The 19,450-nt window shown below is 38.9% G+C and overlaps 1 protein-coding gene and 1 long non-coding RNA gene across 3 annotated transcripts; one reads left to right on the top strand and one right to left on the bottom strand.

Annotated features, from left to right (window-relative positions):
* Positions 1-96: 96 nt before the first annotated feature.
* On the bottom strand, positions 97-9,668 carry LOC111577620 (uncharacterized). 2 transcript variants are annotated; one of them, XM_055011551.1, is made up of 7 exons: positions 8,437-9,668; positions 6,297-6,506; positions 5,981-6,211; positions 4,683-4,857; positions 3,886-4,028; positions 2,885-3,020; positions 97-1,673 (listed from the first exon to the last, which is right to left on the bottom strand). In XM_055011551.1, the coding sequence occupies exons 1-7, from the start codon at positions 9,666-9,668 to the stop codon at positions 1,485-1,487; spliced, it is 2,316 nt and encodes a 771-aa protein (XP_054867526.1). In that variant the 3' UTR covers positions 97-1,484. The 2 variants fall into 2 exon arrangements, with proteins under 2 accessions (XP_054867526.1, XP_035810421.2); XM_035954528.2 differs by having other exon boundaries at positions 4,683-4,898; positions 6,016-6,211.
* Positions 3,806-17,809, top strand: LOC118471234 (uncharacterized). Its single transcript, XR_004848488.2, has 4 exons — positions 3,806-4,045; positions 4,628-13,928; positions 15,179-15,327; positions 16,224-17,809. It is a non-coding gene; the product is annotated as an uncharacterized LOC118471234 (long non-coding RNA).
* Positions 17,810-19,450: the final 1,641 nt, after the last annotated feature.

Genomic DNA, 19,450 nt, shown 5'->3' with positions numbered 1-19,450 from the left:
TTTAGAGGGAACATCGAAGTCGAAGTGCCACCCACAATGACAGTGACTGGTTCTTAGAAACACAAACAAACCAGCTAGTTTTTTTCCATCTATAGCATGAGATAATAAAGTGCAGCCAGACCTTTATTTACTACCGAAAGTACCGGCTAAGAAGGACTAGTGTTGCAAGATATTTTTGACAAATGCACTGGAGTGAAGGAGTTTCAGTTGGTGGATAAACTTTATGTACAACTAAAATGAAAACCAGTGACAGGCTGTCAGTCGGTCAATTGCCTCCGATGGAATCGGTGACATGAATAAAGTTCTTCATTCAGCTCTCTCTGTCCAGCATTGCTGTCAAAAGTGTCTTCTAGCACCAGGGCTGGTCTATGTTGCCTAATGATGGTTGAGCAGCGTGGATGTGAGCGATATAGCAACTTGTTGGTGAGGTGCGATTTCCAGGAGATGTTTTGCACCATCCGTAGCATTCTGGTATAAGTCCCATCAATTCGTTTTGAGAGTGACTTTGTGAGTGACCAGGAGTCGGATCCATAAAGCCAGATGAATTCCACTGATGCCTTGAATACTCTCTCTCTGGTTTCCGTTTTAATTGGAGATACCCAGAGAGTTTAATGCTTTCCAAGCTTTACCAGTTTTTGTTTCTAGGAAATGATCAACTTTTTAGATTCCTGACCCATCTAGTGCATGCAATGTCTCCTCAAATGTTGGGTTAAGGTGCACAAACTTCGAGTCCAATCTGTTTTGTTTCTCACTCTACTTGATGCAGAAGGTCTTCTGCTTCACTGAGTGTTTTCCCTGAGGGCAATGTCATTATGCAAATGCAAGTTGGGTGCCTTCTACTTTGACGACACTTTAGGGTCAGACCATCGGAGGGCGAGATTGCATTCCTCAGAGCATAGTCTAAGCAGATGATGGAGATGAACGGAGCTAGAGGGTCTTCTTGGAGTACTCTTGTGTCTATGGAGAAGAGATCTGTGTTGCTCTCAGGAGTCTTGGCTACCACAGAAGTGGTGACATACATACCTTTTATTGCTTCAACAATAGGAGGAGGATTCCATATGCCAGTAGAATTTGGAACATTTTTTTCTGTCAGTTGAGTCGAATCCCTTCTTGAAATCAGTGAAAACCAGTATTGCTTCCTTCTTGTGGTTTAAAAAAATTAATGACAGGCTGAGTTAGGATTTTGTTACAGCTTCATGCTTGTTTTTATTTTATATAATTTTATATTTACTAGCTGTATTTCTTCAGTTGTATTCTTCTAACTCACCCTGCTTTGGCGTATTAATTGCTAGTTGCTATGTTGGTCCTGGTGCTGCAAGTTGGTCCTGACGTTTATATCAGCAACACACAAGTGAGGGACCAACCTTATAATTTATTTCTAGAAATTCTGGAGAAGCCAGCAGCACAGCAAGCGCCGGAGATGTACAGTTTAAATCTCCATTCATTAAGAGAAATGGATGGATTTGCGGCGCTTGTTGGAGAGCTCAGAGTCCTTGAATCTTTGGCTTTTGGAAAGGTTTGCAGCTGTAGAGCAGCATGTACGCGTTTGGAGACTGAACCACTCTGTCCTGTACCTCTCTGACAATGGAGTCGTCGAAACAGTGCCAGACCTGAGCCGGAGCGTTGTGGCACAGAGCCGTGTAGTGACCCATGTTCAGGTGGCCAGTGTGGTTCTAGAGGAGGAAAGGGTTCGTTTGCGTGAGAAACCAGCAGGCAGAAACTGTGGACAAGATAAAAACTCCTTTGCTTTGCAGGCAATTTGCCATTTCCTGTAAATATTGTTATACCCTGATTTTTTTTGTATAGTGACCAAAACCTAATTAAGGCCATTCTTAGAAAAGTTTATTTCATGTATGCTACTTGTCAAGCCATTAATATGACTTAACTGCAGTAATTTATTGTTGGATTTTGACATAATGGCAAATCATTAAAGATTCTGTGAAAATAAAGATAAGTTTATTTACATAGCACCTTTTTAAAAAGTTGCTTTACAGACAGGACAAAAAAATGTAAGATACTTAGGAAAACCAGTGTGGCCAAATATAAATAAAAAAGAAAAGTAAGAAAAAAAGTAGTAAAACTATTGAAAAACTGCCATCTGTCCCAGAACCTTTTGGCTATTTGCTCCAAACAATCATAACATTTATAAAGAAGGAAGGAAGAAGAAGGAAATAGAGTTCAACAGTAAAAGATTTACAAAATAAATCGACAAACACCAGTGGAATACAAATAACACCAAAAATGCTATAATAATTTTTTTAAAAAAGAAAGAAAACAGGTTGAATCGAAGAGACAAAGAGTATAAAAAAATAGTAATAATTATATAATTATAGTACAAAATAAGTTCAAAAAGGGTAGAAGAGAATAACAGACATCGCATTAGCTTCCTAGGACCTGGCGTCTACATATGTGGACATAATTTTTTTTCAAAAAGCGTATTGTTCATAATAATAATAAGAATGAAAATAATAATTATAATAATAAAAATAACAAGAATAATAATCTAAATATAATATGAATATGATAAAATGTAATATTGGATATTATGTATTATCTGATTATTATATTTATTGGTTTCTGCTTTTCCCCAATAACTAGAAGAAATCTAAAATGCAGCCCCACCAAAGCTCGAGTCTTAAGAGGTTAGAGTCAGTCTATAAAAATGGGTTTTAGGGAATTATTTAAATGACTGTTAATAATAATTTGGATACAGAGCTTGTTGGTCTTAAGTCTAATTGTCTCTGTCAACAGTTACTGTTAAAAGACTATTATTCCTGCCCATATTGCAATAATATAGTTTCAAAAAAAAAAACCAAAACATTTAATTACATCTTTAACAAATTAGCAAGTAGAGCTTTTAATGTATTTCTCTTTGTTTACTCACCACAACAGCGTACAGGTGGTATGAAGAATACGAGGCATTCTGAGCTGAGCTGGATAGAAACGGTGTGAGATCGAGCTTCATGGAAAACCCAACGTTAGTCCTGAGTTTCACCTGGTTCTTCCCCTTACAGCCAAACCTGCAGAGGAAATCAATAAAGTTCAGTGTGATTTAAAAACATACTATTGATTTACGACTAATACAGACAACATTAGCTCTGCTGTATCTCCGGGGCGTTTGAACGCAGCATAATAGAACAAATAAGTCATGTTAGCACATAAAGTATGCTTGACTCTTGTTGGATTAATGTATTTCTATAGACATTATTTACAGTGAAGGTCTCAAACTCAGTATTAATACCAGCTTTAGGCACTGCTAGTTATTTAAACTCACAGTTAAGGCATCCATAAATTAAAAAGTCATCAAATTAGCTATTTTTGTGAGTATTCATAGTCTCTGATTGCTTCCACATGTCCATTCACTCTCATTAAAAAAGATGGTTTTGCCCACAGAGCTGCTGCTGCTGCTTAGATCAGTGTTTTAGTTGATCAAACTCAACTCTGTTATTCTAATGCAGTGATGTCAGGTTTTCTAATGATTGTAACATTACTTGTGAGAGCAAAACTAAACAGTCAATACAGACTTTTTGAAAGCAAAACAGATATTTATCATTTATATGTACAGATCAATGTTTCTTTATGCAGATAATTTAAATTCAGCTAATTTGATTATCATAAGATTCAACCACAAGTCACATATTGGCAGAATGAACTCTAAAACTAAACTTTCAAGCCAGCAAGGCATAAATCGTTTCAAAACCTTGTATTTCTTTATGTACATTTCTATTGTATCTTGACAAAAATCCATCAGTTTCTGAAGATCCTCTGACCAGCAACTGCACCAAGTGGATATTTAGGTGAGATTCATTCATAACATTCATCAGTTAAACATGCACACTTACTACAAAGTGTCACCTTAACAGATTATGTTTTGTTTCTACCCACCGTTTCAGATGCAACAGGAGGATCTCTGGAGGTTTGTCCAGACTTGTGAGGACCACCGTTTCCCTCCTCAGCCCACACACCGAACACAACATCTGCTCTCCGCCTGTCAAGATGGTCTGCTCAAAGAACAGCGACAGACAATCCTACGACAGAAATAAGGGTGAGGAAGCACAGAACAGCAATGCCACCAGCATGTGAAACTATGGTGTTTTAACCCTCCTATTGTCTTCATTTACGGGCACCAAAAAATATTGTTTCCTTGTCTGTAAAAAAAAATCCAAAAAATCTGCAAAAAATCCCCCAAATTTCTGAAAATTTGCAAAACCTTCAGGAAGAAAATTGCAATAATTCCTTAAAATTTCCCTTAAAAGTTTTATTTAAAAAAAAAAAAAAAATTGGCAAGAAAATTCTTGCCAATATTTTCAAGAAATGAGTAAAAATCTTCCAAAAAAATCCTAAAAATATCTAAAGTGATTCCATATATATCAGTAAAACGTCTAATATTTTCTTTAAGAACATTCACATAAAAATCAACCAAAATCCAGCGAAATTCGACGGATTTTGGTTGATTTTTATGTGAATGTTCTTAAAGAAACATTCTTAACATTTCTTTTTTATCCACCAAAAAAACGTTCAAAGATTTCCCAAAAATGTTGAAAATGTGGACATCAGAAGTTTCACTGTGAAAATATATATTTTTCCACATTTTCAAACTTTAAACCGGGTCAATTTTGACCCACAGGACGACACAAGGGTTAAAAGAGGATCTGGAAGCACCTGCAGCTGTTCAAAGGTACCTGGATGGAGCATTTAATGATGTCTGTAGGAATCGGCAGCGACAGGACAGTGAAGGCTTGTTTGCTGTGCGCCTGGTGGTCGCAGTGCATGCAGAGGGTCTTGTAGCTCAGCTGGCCCTCAAACAGATGTGAGACGATGGTGAAGTCAGCGGCACAGTTTCTGTTCTGTTCTGGTCTCAGCTGACGTGTGGAGGAGCACGTCTGTCGCTTTGCAACCTTGTAAGCACAAAAATCCAGAGTTATTACGTCTTTAGGTGGAGTCAGAGGTGAGAGCAAAGTGACAGAGTAGATGTGATATATTCTGCTCAGAAAGTGAAGGGAACATTTAATCATCACATCCCATTCTTTCTCGGTTTAACCCTCTTTGGTGCAAATGAAAGTGACAACAGGTGGAAGGAGAGGCAGCAGCAAGGTTTGGCAGGTGTAAAATAATTCCTAGACCATGACAAGTTGTTTTGATCAGAAAGTAAAACGTTGTTCTTTTGTCATTTTGGGTCTCGTTTTAGTAATATTTTGTCTTGTTCTTGTTGTTTTATTGTCTCACTTTTGTCATTTTTTGGTCTTGTTTTTGTCATTTTGTGTCCTTTTTTTTGTCTCACTTGTCTTATTTTTTTGTCACTTTGTAACTTTTTTGTCTAATTTTTTGTCTCTTGTTTTGTTTCGTGTGGTTTGTCTCATTTTTTGTCATTTTGTTTCTCGCTTTTGCCGTTTTGTCTCTTTTTTGTCAGGTTGTATCTCGTTTTTGCAATATTTTGTCCTGTTTTTGTTGTTTTGTCTTTTTTTGTTTGACTTTTGTTGTTTAGCTCATGTTTTTGTCATTTGTCTCACATTTTTGTCGTTTTGTGTTTCCTTTTTGTCTGACTTGAGTTTTTGTCTTACTTTTGCCATTTTGTGTTTTGCATTATTCGTTGTTTTGTGTATCGTTGTCGCTTTGTGTCTTGTTTTTGTGTCATTTGTCCATTTTTTGGTTGCTTTGTAACTTTTTTGCCCAATTTTTGCTCTTTTTTGTTTTCAGGTTGTTCATAATGTCTTGTGAAAAGATAATTCCTTAAATGTGATCATTTTCAGAAAGGACTTTTTTGCACTAAAACAAAGGAAACATTTGGAGTTGTTGTCGTCACGCACTACTTTATATTAAATAACTCAGAAAGCCTTGGAGTCTTGAATATTGACCCTCATGCAGGTTGGATCAGCCTGTGTTTCCCTGTGTGATTTTGAATCCATAGGGTATTAAGGATTCTGGTTTCCATTTGCTGTTCTTATGTCATTTTGTTCATCAAGAGCTGATTGAAGTGCACCCTTCATTTTTTTTGAGCAGTGTATGTTGCTGCACCTTTTTGAGGTCGTCATGAAGTGTGTTGAGGAGAAAGAGCAGCAGCTCCTGGGCGTCCTGCTGGCAGTAGTTGTTAAACTGGGGGAGGATGGAGGACAGAACTGACCGGGCCTCCAGCGGGGCACAGCTGGAGCTTCTCCCCAGCCACATCTCCTCCAGCAGGCGGACAAACACTTCAGCGAACCGGCATTTAGACCTGCGTAAACAGAGGTTAAACCACTCAGCAAACATGACTCAACACTGGAGTGAGTCAGGGGAACGGAGGCGGTGGGTGGTCTCACTTTGCCAGATCTCTGCGTGTGTCCTGATTAAGGAGATGCTCTACGAGGGGCACGGTGGAGCACAAACACTGCAGCACAACGTTCAGGTAGCAGGAGTTCCCAGAGTTGTCTAAACCACAGACTCCCGGCCTGTTCCACCTGGTCTGTAGCTTCACTGCAGAGATGTGTTTGTCGTTTGCCATCACCTGAGCACTGCTGCTAGTGTTTGTCCTGCAGGAATGAAGACAAAATAGAAATCAAGACTGTCCTTATTCCTGTGCTTGTTTGTGTTGCACATTGTATTGGAACGGAAGATGATTAGAGCAGGGGTGTCAAACATGAGGCCCGCGGGCCAAAAGCGGCCCTTCAGAGGGTCCAATCCAGCCCTCAGAGTGTAAAAATTACAGAGAAGACATTAACTGCAAATTGTAAATTTGTAAAACTATAGATTTTAAATAATTTCTAGACCATGACAAGTTGTTTTGATCATAAAGTAAAATACTAGATTGCTCATTGTTCTTTTGACATTTTGTGTCTCATTTTTGGAATATTTATTTGAAACCCATGGAATTATTATTATAATTTCTACGTCTGCCACGAAAAACGCATTTTTGATGCCCGAAGTATACACGAAAACGCATGAAAATCGCCACACACACCTGGACCGGCGAAAAATTTGACATTTAGGGAATGGCACGCGTGCATGCCAAAATGTCTCAATAGCGCCCCCTGGAATATTGTGAAAATTCAGCCCCCGGACCGCGTTTCACCTAGAGCTATGAAATTCGGTACGCATATGTAACTCATCAAGACGCACAAAAAAAGCATCTTGTATCATTACCCATAATCCAACAGGAAGTTGGCCATTTGGAATTATAAGTCATATTTTGGACAATTTTGTGTCATTTTTGGACATTTTTAAAAATCTATAAACTGAAACAGTTTAACCCCGAAAGAGCTCAAATTTGGTCAAAATGTACACCAGTCATGGGTGATCAAAAGTTATCAAAACGCTCCGCAAAAGTCTGAGGGCGCGGAAATGGCGACCAGCGGAACGTGGCCATTTTGGATGTCTCGCCATGAAACAGGAAGTGCTTATAACTAGCCTGTTCATGCACCAATCTGCCTTAAACTTTACATGTGTGATCAGAGCCTGGCCACAATCACATCCACACGCCGATATACACTCTCCGTTGCAGCGCCACCTGGTGGACATGCGTGGGACAGCTGGGCCGCTCGGATGCGAGGACCCGACCAACGCTGCTTGCAGCTTTAATTTGTCTCGTTTTTGTTGTTTTGTTGTCTTTTTTATCCGACTTTTGTCATTTATCTCGTTTGTTGTCATTTTGTTTTTCATTTTGTCATTTTGTGTCTCATTTGTGATGTCTTGTTATTTGTTAGAATGTACTTTCTTGCACTAAAACAAAAGAAAATTTTGGTTTGTGTTTATTTATGGGTTAATATGCTGTGATTTTCCTGGTCCGGCCCACTTAAGATCAAACTGGGCTGAAAGTGGAACCTGAACTAGAATGAGTTTGACACCCCTGGTTTAGAAAATTGAAGCATTATGCCAAATGTGTTTTCTGTAGTTCAAATAATAGGTTGATTAGTATTATTCTGGTAGAACATAATAATTTATCGAGCAAAAATGTCAAACATTTGCTTGAATTTTCTTCTTTTTTAATATAAATTAAATATATTTGCATTTTGGACTCATGAAATTTTAAGATGTCTCCTTAGGATCTGTGAAAATGTGGACAGATTTAAGTGTCATGTCAGTTATTGATGGAAATAATCATTAGCTGCTGCATTAATGTTATTAATATCCAAACATATGAACCCATTTTACATTGATTTAACTGCTGTACCATAACCCTACATACAGTATATTCAGTGTACTATGTCTTACTATCCACTGGAACTATGCACACAATGTTGATTCTACCATTATAATTATTTTGTGCTGCCGAAGAACTTGAATTCAGAACAACAGAGCCCTCCACTGTTTTTCTGAGTATTTTTAGAGATCAAGTGCTTTTTAAAAATAGAAATCTATCAGTGCCTCAGATTTGCCCTTTTTTCTGCTTGTTTTTTTCATACATCAAACATCATGGAGGCTATTATTAGTTTGAACTGAAGCACTCTAACAAACAACACTAACCTTTGCTTGGAAGCGTTTGCTAATCTGGTTTCCTGGTATGAGCAGCTGTTTAGTTGTGGCAGAACCGGCACGGCGACGCTGCTGTCGACGGCCAGCTGAGAGGCCAAAGTCCTGGTGAACTCCGTCAGGTTGACCTGCCGGCCCGAGCCCCGGCTCTGCAGAGTGCGGAGCACAAATGTGTTGATGCAGATCACGTGTAGCGTCACCCAGAGGCCCGGTAGGAACACATCGATGACGGAGCCCTTCAGGTCTGACAGAGGAAGCAGAGCAGGTCCGGTCCAACCCTGCAGGTGGGATAATAGTTGAGATGTCGAGTCCTCAGATGTCCGTTTGTGCTGAGAGGACGTTGAACTCATCTCTGGCCTTTTAGCAGCTGGAACGAAATTAATATTCTCCCCAAATCCAGAGAAGATGTCTGAGAGTCTGCCTTCCATCCAGGCAGAGCTGTCCAGCTGAACCAGGCATCTGTGGTTGCAGAAAGGCCTCAGCAGGTGTTTGACCACCTGCTCCACTACAGGCCTCCTGCTGCGCCTCTGGAGTTGCTCTGGACTGTACAGAAACATGTTACAGACAAACCCTGAGCTCATGTCACACAGGAGGGCAACATGTAGAGAGCAGGGGCCATGCTGGTGGGAAAGTCTGTATTTCTTCACAGCCAGGTTGCTGCCAGGTGTGTTTAAGGCCTGATAACGTCTGGTCAGGTGGCTACAGAAAGCAGAGAGAGCTTCCAACTTGTCTGCATCCCCCAGTCTGGTGAGAGACAAGAAGCTGGTCTGGATGCTGTTCCTCTTCAGGATGCCCTGGTATCCGTCCAGCTGTTGGGTGAGCTCAGAGCCAAAGCTGCAGTTCTCTCCTGCAGACAGACCACTTCGCAGGACGATGGAAAACCACGCTAAAGCCTCTGTGTACTCTTCCTCAGAGAGATCCGTGCTCTGCTCTCTGCTCTGGCTGTGAGATGAACGATTCCCTCCTGTCTTCACACCAGCAGCTCTTCTAGTCAGCTCCTGAACAGCTTCTCTGTCCAGCACCTCCATCATCAGCTCTCTGGCTGTGTGGTAAACCTGGTAATTGTGGCTGCTCTGGACCTTGATTAGCGGCTTCACCTTTTTGGATCTGAAGATGTTTGGTAAACAAAGGTTGTCCCTCTGGGTATCTCCATGCTGCTCCTCCACTAGGTGGCACTCCTCTGACATCCAGGTGCACTCCTTCACTGACAGAGCTTTGGCCTTCATGTCGGCCTCTGTGCTTGGTCTAAGAAAAATCCATCTGAAGACAGTAGAGATTTCTACCCCAGTCTGAATCAGAACCACAAGACCAAATGACTCTGCTCTGGCCTGCAGCCTGTTTAGTTTGACAATTAAAGGAGAAGATCACCAAAGACAGAACGCAGTGCACTCCAGGTGTTTCTTTCATCCTATGGGGTGTCTGGCAAACTGTTTGTACTGTACATGTATGTGACTGTTCATGCGCTCTCAGGTGAAACTCATGAGAGTCCTCCATCAAGATAAATCACCAGGGAACCACGGTAGCCAGACAACAGTGTCTTGGCAACATACAAACACGACACTTTGACCGCACTGCAGCTCTCATGACACGTCTTTGTACTCTTGTGTGTGACTGCAGGGTTTTGCTTGACATTTAGCAAATCGTTTAGAAGCCGAGGGGAACCCCGCTGCTTCATAGTGTAACTACAAGTCATTCTCTGAGGTTTTAGCAACCTTTAACAAAGTTCACTGGATGGGGTTCTGTAGAATCATTTTTTAGAAGCAGATCTGTCTAACAACTAAAACCTCCTGTTGAGCAGCTGGTTGCAACATCCATACGTGTCTTTTCTGTTAATATTTTTAGTTTAGCTGTGTTGGAAATGTCTGTTTTCAACAACAGAGTTTGTCGATTAATGGTTCATTTCTTCATGGACCATGGAGGTCCGCAGAAGGCAAATGATAAAAATAAGGAAATGCACAGAACCTTTAAAGAAAGAAGGGAGGATAAAAGGAAAGGTGAAGGGTGGGTTGAGGACTAGGAGGTGTGCATTTCTACATACTTTTGTGAGTTGGGGTTGTTAGATAACGACCCTATCTCCTCAAAACTATTCACTCCCCGAAACTAAGCACCTAGTAACTATGGTTACGTCCTTGTGCTGTGTAGATAGAAGATTAAAGCTGTTTCAGTTACATCTGCAGCGGGATGGACTATACCAGGGCTGTCAAACATGCGGCCCGCGAGCCAAAACCGGCCCTCCAGAGGGTCCAATCCGGCCCTCAAAGTGTAAAAATTCCAGAGAAGACATTAACTGCAGATTGTAAATTTGTAAAACTATAAATTTAAAATAATTTCTAGACCATGACAAGTTGCTCTGATCATAAAATACTAGATTGTTCATTGTTCTTTTGTTATTTTGTGTCTCATTGTTGTAATATTTTGTCTTGTTTTTTTTGTCTTTTTTGTCTGATTTTTATCATTTGTGTCACGTTTTTGTCGTTTTGTTCCTCGGTTTTGTTGTTTTGAGTTTCCTTTTTGTCTCGCTTGTGTTTTTTGTGTCATTTTTGTCATTTTGTGTTTTGCTTTAATCATTGTTTTGTGTATTGTTTTTGTCATTTCGTGTCTCAGTTTTGTCCTATTTTCTCATTTGTCCATTTTTTTGTCAGTTTGCAACTTTTTGTCTCATTTTTTTGTCATTTTTTGTTTTGTTTTGTGTCATTTGTCTCATTTTTGGTCATTTTGTTTCTTGTTTTTGTTGTTTGTGTGTCGTTTTTGTAATAATTTCTCTTATTTTTTGTCTTTTTTAAAGTAAAATACTGTATTGTTCAGTTCCAGATAGCTGTGACTGAATGTTGTGTTCCTTTCTAGACACTCTGTGATCTGGAAGTTGTAATGTGGAAATGATAAACTCAGGCTGAATGTTGTTGAAATTGAACTTTAGGTTGTTCATAATATTTTGTAGAAAGATAATTCTTTATATGTGAACATTTTCTGAATATACTTTTTTACACTAAAACAAAGGAAAAATTTGGAGCTGTGGTTATTTATCGGTTTATATCTTATGATTTTACTGGTCCGGCCCACTTGAGATTAAAATCAATGAATGTGGAACCTGAACTAGAATGAGTTTGACACCTCTGGACTATACTGTTCAGTAATTTTCCATTACATACTTTACGTTTTCGCTGGGATCTGGAATATAGTAAAATCTCTTCAGCTTAACTCTACTCACTGCTACTGCTAGTGTTGGTCAGTAGTATTTCTAGTCGTGATGCTTTAATGATCTCTACATTCCACCCTGCTCCTTAGAGAAGTCATCACCGACCAGTAGGAGTCGCTGGTGCAGCAACAAGGATATACAATTCATTTGTTTAAGTTGAGATCTTGCAATTTTAGCCATTCCAGATAAATTTTCATAACCAAATGTCGCACCATCTAAAAAAAAAATACATATTTCAAACAAAAGTGACTATTTACTGCTAAAAAGGTCATGTAATCCTATAATTCAGCAGCTGATCTTCTGTTCACCTCATTCTCACAGCTTCACAATTTGCCCATCTTTGTTTTTGTCTTTCATGGAAGAATATTTGAGCCTTCAGTTTGTGGAGGTTCACATTCAGATGTCGACGCTGACCGCTGCAACCACAGTTCGACCTGTTTGATCAGCCAAACATAATGGATCTAGGCAAGTAAAAATGCTTTGCTGAAAGGTGGCTTCCTGCATCACCTACAAGAAGCATAAGTACTAGCAAAATCTGCTGCAGAAAATTCTAGCTTCCTTAATGTCTGTCTTTGGTGATTTAACCGCTTAAAAACTCATCTAGATTCCATATTTACAAGTTTTTTTCCAACACAATAATCCCCTCTCGTCTTAAAATGGTTTCTCTCTCTCTCACTGCAGCTCGAGCACATCAGCTCACCTACAGTTCTGCTCAGACTCAGTAAAACTACTCTTTTCTTTAATGGCAAGCTGTAATACTGGAGTAAATATCGCCCTACAAGTTGACAGGATTGGTTTCTTAGGTTTGTTATGTATGAAGTCTGAATACATGTTTTTGAGACTGTCATCGATTTCCAAGGTGGAAATGCTCAGTCACGGTTTTGATGGCTTATCTTAATCATCGGTCTTCTAGCATAAAAAAAAAAAAAAAACTCAATATGGACATGTTAACAATAGAAAGAACAACTTAATTTCTATTTTTTTTTATCTCTAAGACTTGGTATCAAAACTGTTGCTCATCAGTTAGTAAAAATCTTTTTTTCTACAGCGAAGGAGCCTACGGTTATAAATCTTAGTAAGCCATTGAAAGGTTCACACTTCACAAGAATGATAAAATGATAAACTGTAAAGTGTGCAGGGATGATTAGTAAATCATTTTTAAAAAGAGACCTAAGTTACTCAGTTTATAATCAAGCTTTGTACCTTGCACATATCTGTTTATGGCCTCATGTTCTCTCCTTTCAAAGTGCAATTGACGCAAATTAGAGCATGCTTCCTGCTTTCCGATGAGCATATTCCATTTGCAGGTTTACAGTTTAACAACTAGGAAAAAAATTTACCTTAATGTGCACTCATTGAAGTGGTGCAATTGTGTCAAATGTATATGATGTTAGTTTATCTGTAAATGGCACACGTCAATATTGGTCTAAATCAGGGGTGTCAAACATGCGGCCAGTGGGCCAAAACCAGCCCTCCAGTGGATTCAATCCGGCTCGCAGGATGCCTTTGTAAAGCATAAAAATTACAGAGAAGACATTAACTGCAAATTGTAAATTTATAAATTTAAAATAATTCCTAGACCATGACAAGTTGTTTGGATCATAAAGTAAAATACTAGATTGTTGGTTCGTGTATATTTTGGCAATTGGATATTCCATTCTGAAACTCTGAAAAAACAAAAAATGAGTGGTTATTTGATTTTCATTTTAAAATACAAAAATTGTAATTGAAATAAAAGGCGTTTTTCCTTTTCATGATGAAAAAGGGATGTACGAAATTTTAAAAATGCTTTGATTTTCATTTTATATTTAGAATAACAAAAAGTAAAATCAGTAAGAGACAGAAACGAAAAAGGTCCGTTTTTTTCATTTTCTGAGACCGGAAGTGGTCATCAGCAAGTGTGGAGCCAAACAGAGTACGGTGCATAGACTGTATATTATTTTTTTTTTTGTTAGTTTTCATGGTCAAAATGAGAACTCAGGTGGCCGATCTTAAAATAAATCAATACTGATTTTTTTTTTATAGCGCGTTAAAGTTTTGCGAAGCCAGGGGGCGGGGCTACTTGACTGACAGTCTGGTCTGGAATGATTGACAGGTCCTATGGAGGAGGCAGCAAAGATTCTGCTCTCCTCGTTTGGACTAATTCTGATATAATAACTGTTGGTTTATTTATCGGTGGAGCAGCAGAACATTTTCCACAGACAGTTTTCCTGCCCGTTGGCTTGTTTTAACCAGTTTTCTACCTTCGGCTGATTCTACCAGCAGACACTGAAAGGACTCTGATAGTTCGGTAAGTTAATGTTTATTTTCCTATCGGTGCCGCTTTTAATGCACTTTATATGCAGCTTTAGTGTCAGATATAATGTGTACCATGCACTCCAGATGTTGGGGGAGTTTATTTCAGTGTGTGTTGACCAGAGAAGTAAGTTAGCATCCGGTAAATATTAGTTTTAATGTTAGCGATGCTAATCGAGCTAACTGCTCAGTTGTAGCCTGATTAAAGCTAACGTAGCATTAAGCTAACAATGTTTGTGTTGTTGCATGTAAACAGCTGAAGTGTGTTACTGTAATGTAGTGCATTTAGTGAATAAAACTGTCCATGGAGACGCTGGTTCACATTAATGTGACGTTTAGAAAACCTAAATGTGATTAAAACAGTAGGGTTAAGGTTCTGTGTTGTCAGTAGTCCTGAATATCTGCTGAGTCTCTGAAGTTAAACTGGAGAAAACAGTAAATCTACTCTCTAATGGTTAACATTGTTTAATGACTGATTCACATGTTGTAGTACATCTTAGTGCAGATTAGAAAAATAACCTCCCAGAATATAACCAAAGTAATGATGAAGACTCATTTAGTTCTAGTATCAGAAGTACAAGAAGGAAAATGGAAGTTTCGTTCTGCTACGTCAAAGATTTCAGGAATAAAATAACGAAATGAGTCTTTATGCCTCAATGAAATAATGAAATAATCACAGAAAGTAAAAATATAAATAGCAGAGAAAACCTGAGAGAAATTATTCTTTCAGATTTTCTCTGCTATTTATATTTTTACTATCTGTGATTATTTCATTATTTCATAAATATATAAATAGCAGAGAATACCTGAGAGAATAATTTCCTGAAAAGTCTGTGAAGGAAAAGCAGCGTTTTATCCTGAAAGATCAGAATCAGCTCTAACATCTGCATCTGACAGCATCAAGTCAACCAGAAAGAAAAGAAAAAAAAAGACTTCTTTCTGATTGCATCTGTTCTGTTGCTCACAGTCTGCTGCTGCTCACATTCTTCACATTTACAGTCCACTTTTAAAAGTTCAGCAGACAGGTGCTCTGCTTTGGAGTGTGACAATGTTGTCAGTGATGTGGAGAGTGAAGTTTCCGTTTCACCCACAGCGTGCTTTAGGGCAGCCGGGTCGGACTTGATGTTTGAAATACTGACTGACAGCTCATATTTAACTGTCTGTACTTCTGTTTTGATGGATGTTAAATTTTCACTCAAAGCCACCAGGAGCTGGGTCTTTAAAATAACCACCGTCTTGTTACAGAGTGAAAGTAGCAGTTCCTCCTGAAGGTCAGAGATTGCAACATCTGAGGGCCTCTTCAAAAGAAGACGTAGTTGATGAAGGCGTTCTGGAGCAGGACCAGAAAAACCACGACCAAGCAGCCTTGAGATCTTAGGCAGCGTTTCCCTGAGGTGGGTGTCGACGGTGTTCACAGTCAGGTCTGTGGTAATCCTGTCAAAAAAACAAAACAGAAAAAAATCTAGATTATAAATCAACATGTAACCAAAGCACTCTGTGTATAACGCCATAGTATAGGATGTAGTTCAGAAAATGTCAAAGTATAGTATACTTTACTCAAGAATAACATAGTATGGCCTGTAGTTCATAGTACAGCATGTTGGCAAGAAAAAAAAACAAAACATAGATTATTATGTGGTTCAAAAAGTGCAAAATGATAGGATGTTGCCTAAAATTGTCATGTATGATATGTGGTTCAAAAAATGTCATAGTGCAGTATATTGTCAAAATAGTATGTAATTCAGGAAAACATCAGAGTATAATATGTCATCTAAAAAATGCCATAGAATAACAATTTCATTGCACAAGTAAAAGTGTAGTAACTTTTAAAACTGTTCGAATTCTTTTATGTTGCTAAAAAAAACTAAAACAAAAAAAGTCATAGTAATATGTCAATGAAAAAAGCCTATAGTATAGCGTGTCGCCCAACAAACATCATAGTATAGCATGTCGCTCTAAAAATGTCACAGTATAGCCTTTAGTCCACAGCTGTCAGTAGGTGAGGAGCAACACAAAAACAGCCCAAACGCTGGTTTCCAGAGGGTTAGATGAGTATTTATTTGAAAGAGTAAGTTTACAACAACACATGTGAGGCGGTTAAAAGCAAATGGGTGTTAAAATAAAAATAAATAAACACGACTAAAAGTGAACTTCATGTTGACATTGATGGGCATTCCAACCAGGAACAAAGTAAAAGATAATCAATACGAAAAAAAAACTCACACCACAGTAGCACCCTAAACTAAAGCTACCAATGGGTTCCCTGTTTTCCTTTCTGAACACTTCAAAGGTCCCTCTCTATCTCCCCACACATCCACCAACCACTGGAACACATCTCCAAAGTTCTGCCGGGCCGGCTCAGCTTCCCCTCAGAAGAAGTGCTGCCACCTGCCAGATGAAGGAGCCTTTTGAGAGGCAGCTGGCATCGTGATTGGACTGTACTTTGGTCTGTTCCAATCCAGCTTCAGCTGAAGAGACGGCAGGCGGGACGAGTCAACGGAGGCCGAGTGGATGAAGGCATGCAGCTGAGTACAATCCAGAAAACAACAGAGGAGGAGTGCAGCAGCCCAGAGCCAGAACAAACGGAGTAGCATCGTATGTCTCTTAGAAAACATCATAGTATAGCCTTTGGTATGAAAAAACGCCATCATATACATCGTATATTGTACAAATAACAAGTCAAAGGAAAGAGACATACATTGTAGAATTGTAGTAATTGTGGGCTGACTGATTTACTGATTATCAGTATTTTATTTTTTACTGATTTACGGTAATAAATAACTTTAAAAATGGTGCTACTTTGGCTCTGAACCTTTATCTACCTGTGTTCGCTCTGTCTTCTGGAGTGATTTGATTGGTTATACGTCATGAATTAAACTCCTTTAACTTAACATCTGTAAACAAAACCAAAACGTATCAACAAAGTTTTCTGTTAGAGTTTGTGTTCTTCAAAGTTTAACTCCAAGATTTTAAATACTTTCATTTACTGCAAATGAATATCTACTCCAAATGTCTCACTAATAATCATTATCGGCCTTAAAAACCCACAAAACACCCCTCTATACTCGACCAGACTTAGTACAGTCCGGTTCCCCCTTCTATAAATCTGCTTGGAATCTTCCACTTCCTGTTTGTCAAAGTGGCCTTCTACCTGGACAGGTTTTGTTGGAGCTCATGGAACAAACATTTTGGGTAACTGCACTTTAATATGGATGGATGACACTGAATTAGAGTCTGTTTTAATGAGACTGAGTTAAGATGTGTTGTTCTGTCATTAAGTAGTAAATTATTTCTCAGAATTGACAGAGAAGAGTCTGAAATGTTTGCTAGGTTAGCGTCCCACATGTTCTTTGGCTCAGCTAAAGCTAACTCTCTCCAACTTCTGGATCTCTTGAGTTGCTTGTTGTTAAAATATCTTGCTAGAGGTGCTGAAGCTCAGAAAGTCTGAGATGTTTGTTCAAAATAAGCTCATTCTCAAGTCTGATCTGAACTGTCCTCTTTTGTTTGAACTTTCCCTAAACTTAGGAGTTAATGACAGAGCAGCACATCCAGACTCAGTCTCATTTATGTAGAGATTAAACTTCAGTGTCATTCATTGATGTTAAAGTGCAGTTTTTCAAATGTTTGTTGCACATGCTCCTGACCAAACCAGTCCAGGTGGAAGACGATGTGAAGAGAAAGCTCCAGAGGATGAATATCACACATTTACGTTGGAAATAAATGTCCTTTAATTAGACATTGTCATGCAAAAGTTGGATTTCCCTTGAATGATGTTCAAATCTTTGTTGAGTGTTTTGTTGATGTTGGTTTCTAAATGTTTTTTGACACTCGACCCCAAAGATTAAAACCTTTTACGGCTCACAAGCTGCAACAATTCACACATTGTCAACTATCTTTATGACTAAACTAAGATAAAAAGTGAAAAACTGCCTGATTCCTGCATCATGAATGTAAATCTTTTTGGTTTTTATGACAGTAAACTGAATATATTTGGGTTTGACATTTTATAAACCAAAACAAGGAATGAATTACTGGAGAAAACAATCAACAGATTAATGGACAAAGAAAATGTGTTTTCCAACATATATGGCTGAATTACTCCAACATTACAAGATACATACAATTTTAATTCAATTTTATTTATATAACGCCAGTTACAGGTCAAATTGTCTCAAGACGCTTAATTTTTTAATGTATTTTTTGTCATATTTAAAATATGACAAAGTAAGAAATTTAAACCTCTTGACTAATCCAATTTATTATTTGGTTTTTAAGAGACTAATCGACAATTAAAATAACTTTCTCAACTAAAACTAATACACATGAGGTCAAATAGAAGGAACAGTTTTAAATACTGCAGTCCCACGACGACAAGAATAAAGTTTGTCAACAAAAACTAAATCTGCTGGTGGATTCCATTAAAGTCCTAATAAATGATAATAAAGTGTGATACTAAAGGTTTGTGGTGCTAAAAATGTCAAAGTAAAGATATCAAGTTGAACATCTGGATGGAGGTTGATAAAAGTTGACCTCCCTTCATTTCTCTGGAGTGACTCCATGGATTTTATGGATGGTGGTTAAAGACCTGCTCTTCTAGTCGTCTTCCTTCTAGTCGCTGTAAAAAGTCAGTCCATCCTGGCCGACTTCAACACCTCTTCATGACAACTTGTTCTGCCTCCGACCTGGTGGAAACTCCAGAAACTCGGGAAACCCTGTCGAGACTCGAAGAACTCGTGGAAACTCGAAGAACTCGTCGGGCAGGGGAAGGTGTGGTGGGTGGTGGGGGAGTAGAGGGGGGAGGCCGCCACCCACCTCCCCGCCTACTCTCCGCCCTGACTCCACCTTGGCTCCACCCATGTGGTCGCTTCAGGAACTACGATGACAAAGGGACGACGAATTTATTTCTTTTTATCTGATCTGTAGCTCAGTGAGTTAAGGATTTGCCTATGGAGCTGCAGGTCGCTGGTTCAAGACCAGACCCTTCTTAAATTTTGTCAAAATCCTGACAAAGACAAAGAAAGAAAAGGGCCAGTGGCGGGTCTTGAACCTGCGACCTTCCAGTCTGTAGGCTCTCTTCTTATCCCCCTGAGCTACTCGCTCAGATACTAAATCTTGTTTTTTTTGCGCATTTATCATCTATTTTTTGTCATTTTCGAGTTTTTTTTTAACTCGAGTCTTGACTCGACCGTTTTTCTCAGGAGGTTGGACTTCGGCCTTTGTGCTGGAGGGTTGAACCCTCAGTTCCAAGACTTTCCAAAGCCTCCACACCTCCCAAGTCCTCAGGACCTGAGCTTTCAGACAGTCTGAGGGCTGAAATTTTCTAAGTCCCACAGTAGTTTTCTGTTAGATTTAACTTTCAGACAGTCCAAGGACTGATATCTTCGAAGTTCCTGAGTAGGTCTCTGTTAGTTTGAACCTTTCCACAGTCTGAGGACTGAAATCTTAAAAGTTTCTCAGTACTTCTCTGTTAGTTTGAGGTTTTAAACAGTTCGAGGACTGAAATCTTCAAAGTTCTTG

Source organism: Amphiprion ocellaris, chromosome 1 (assembly GCF_022539595.1).
Source record: "Amphiprion ocellaris isolate individual 3 ecotype Okinawa chromosome 1, ASM2253959v1, whole genome shotgun sequence".
In the NCBI taxonomy this organism is placed as follows: Eukaryota; Metazoa; Chordata; class Actinopteri; family Pomacentridae; genus Amphiprion; species Amphiprion ocellaris.
This window is presented reverse-complemented; position numbering and strand designations above follow the sequence as displayed.

Bases quoted from the DNA above. Each gene is read 5' to 3' on its own strand.
- LOC111577620 (XM_035954528.2), bottom strand. From the start codon at position 9,668: ATGAAGGCCAAAGCTCTGTCAGTGAAGGAGTGCACCTGGATGTCAGAG. The intron at 6,212-6,296 runs GTGAGACCACCC...CTGTTTACGCAG, and splicing joins ACACGCAGAGATCTGGCAAA to GTCTAAATGCCGGTTCGCTG. The intron at 3,021-3,885 runs GTGGGTAGAAAC...TTTCCTCTGCAG, and splicing joins CTCCTGTTGCATCTGAAACG to GTTTGGCTGTAAGGGGAAGA.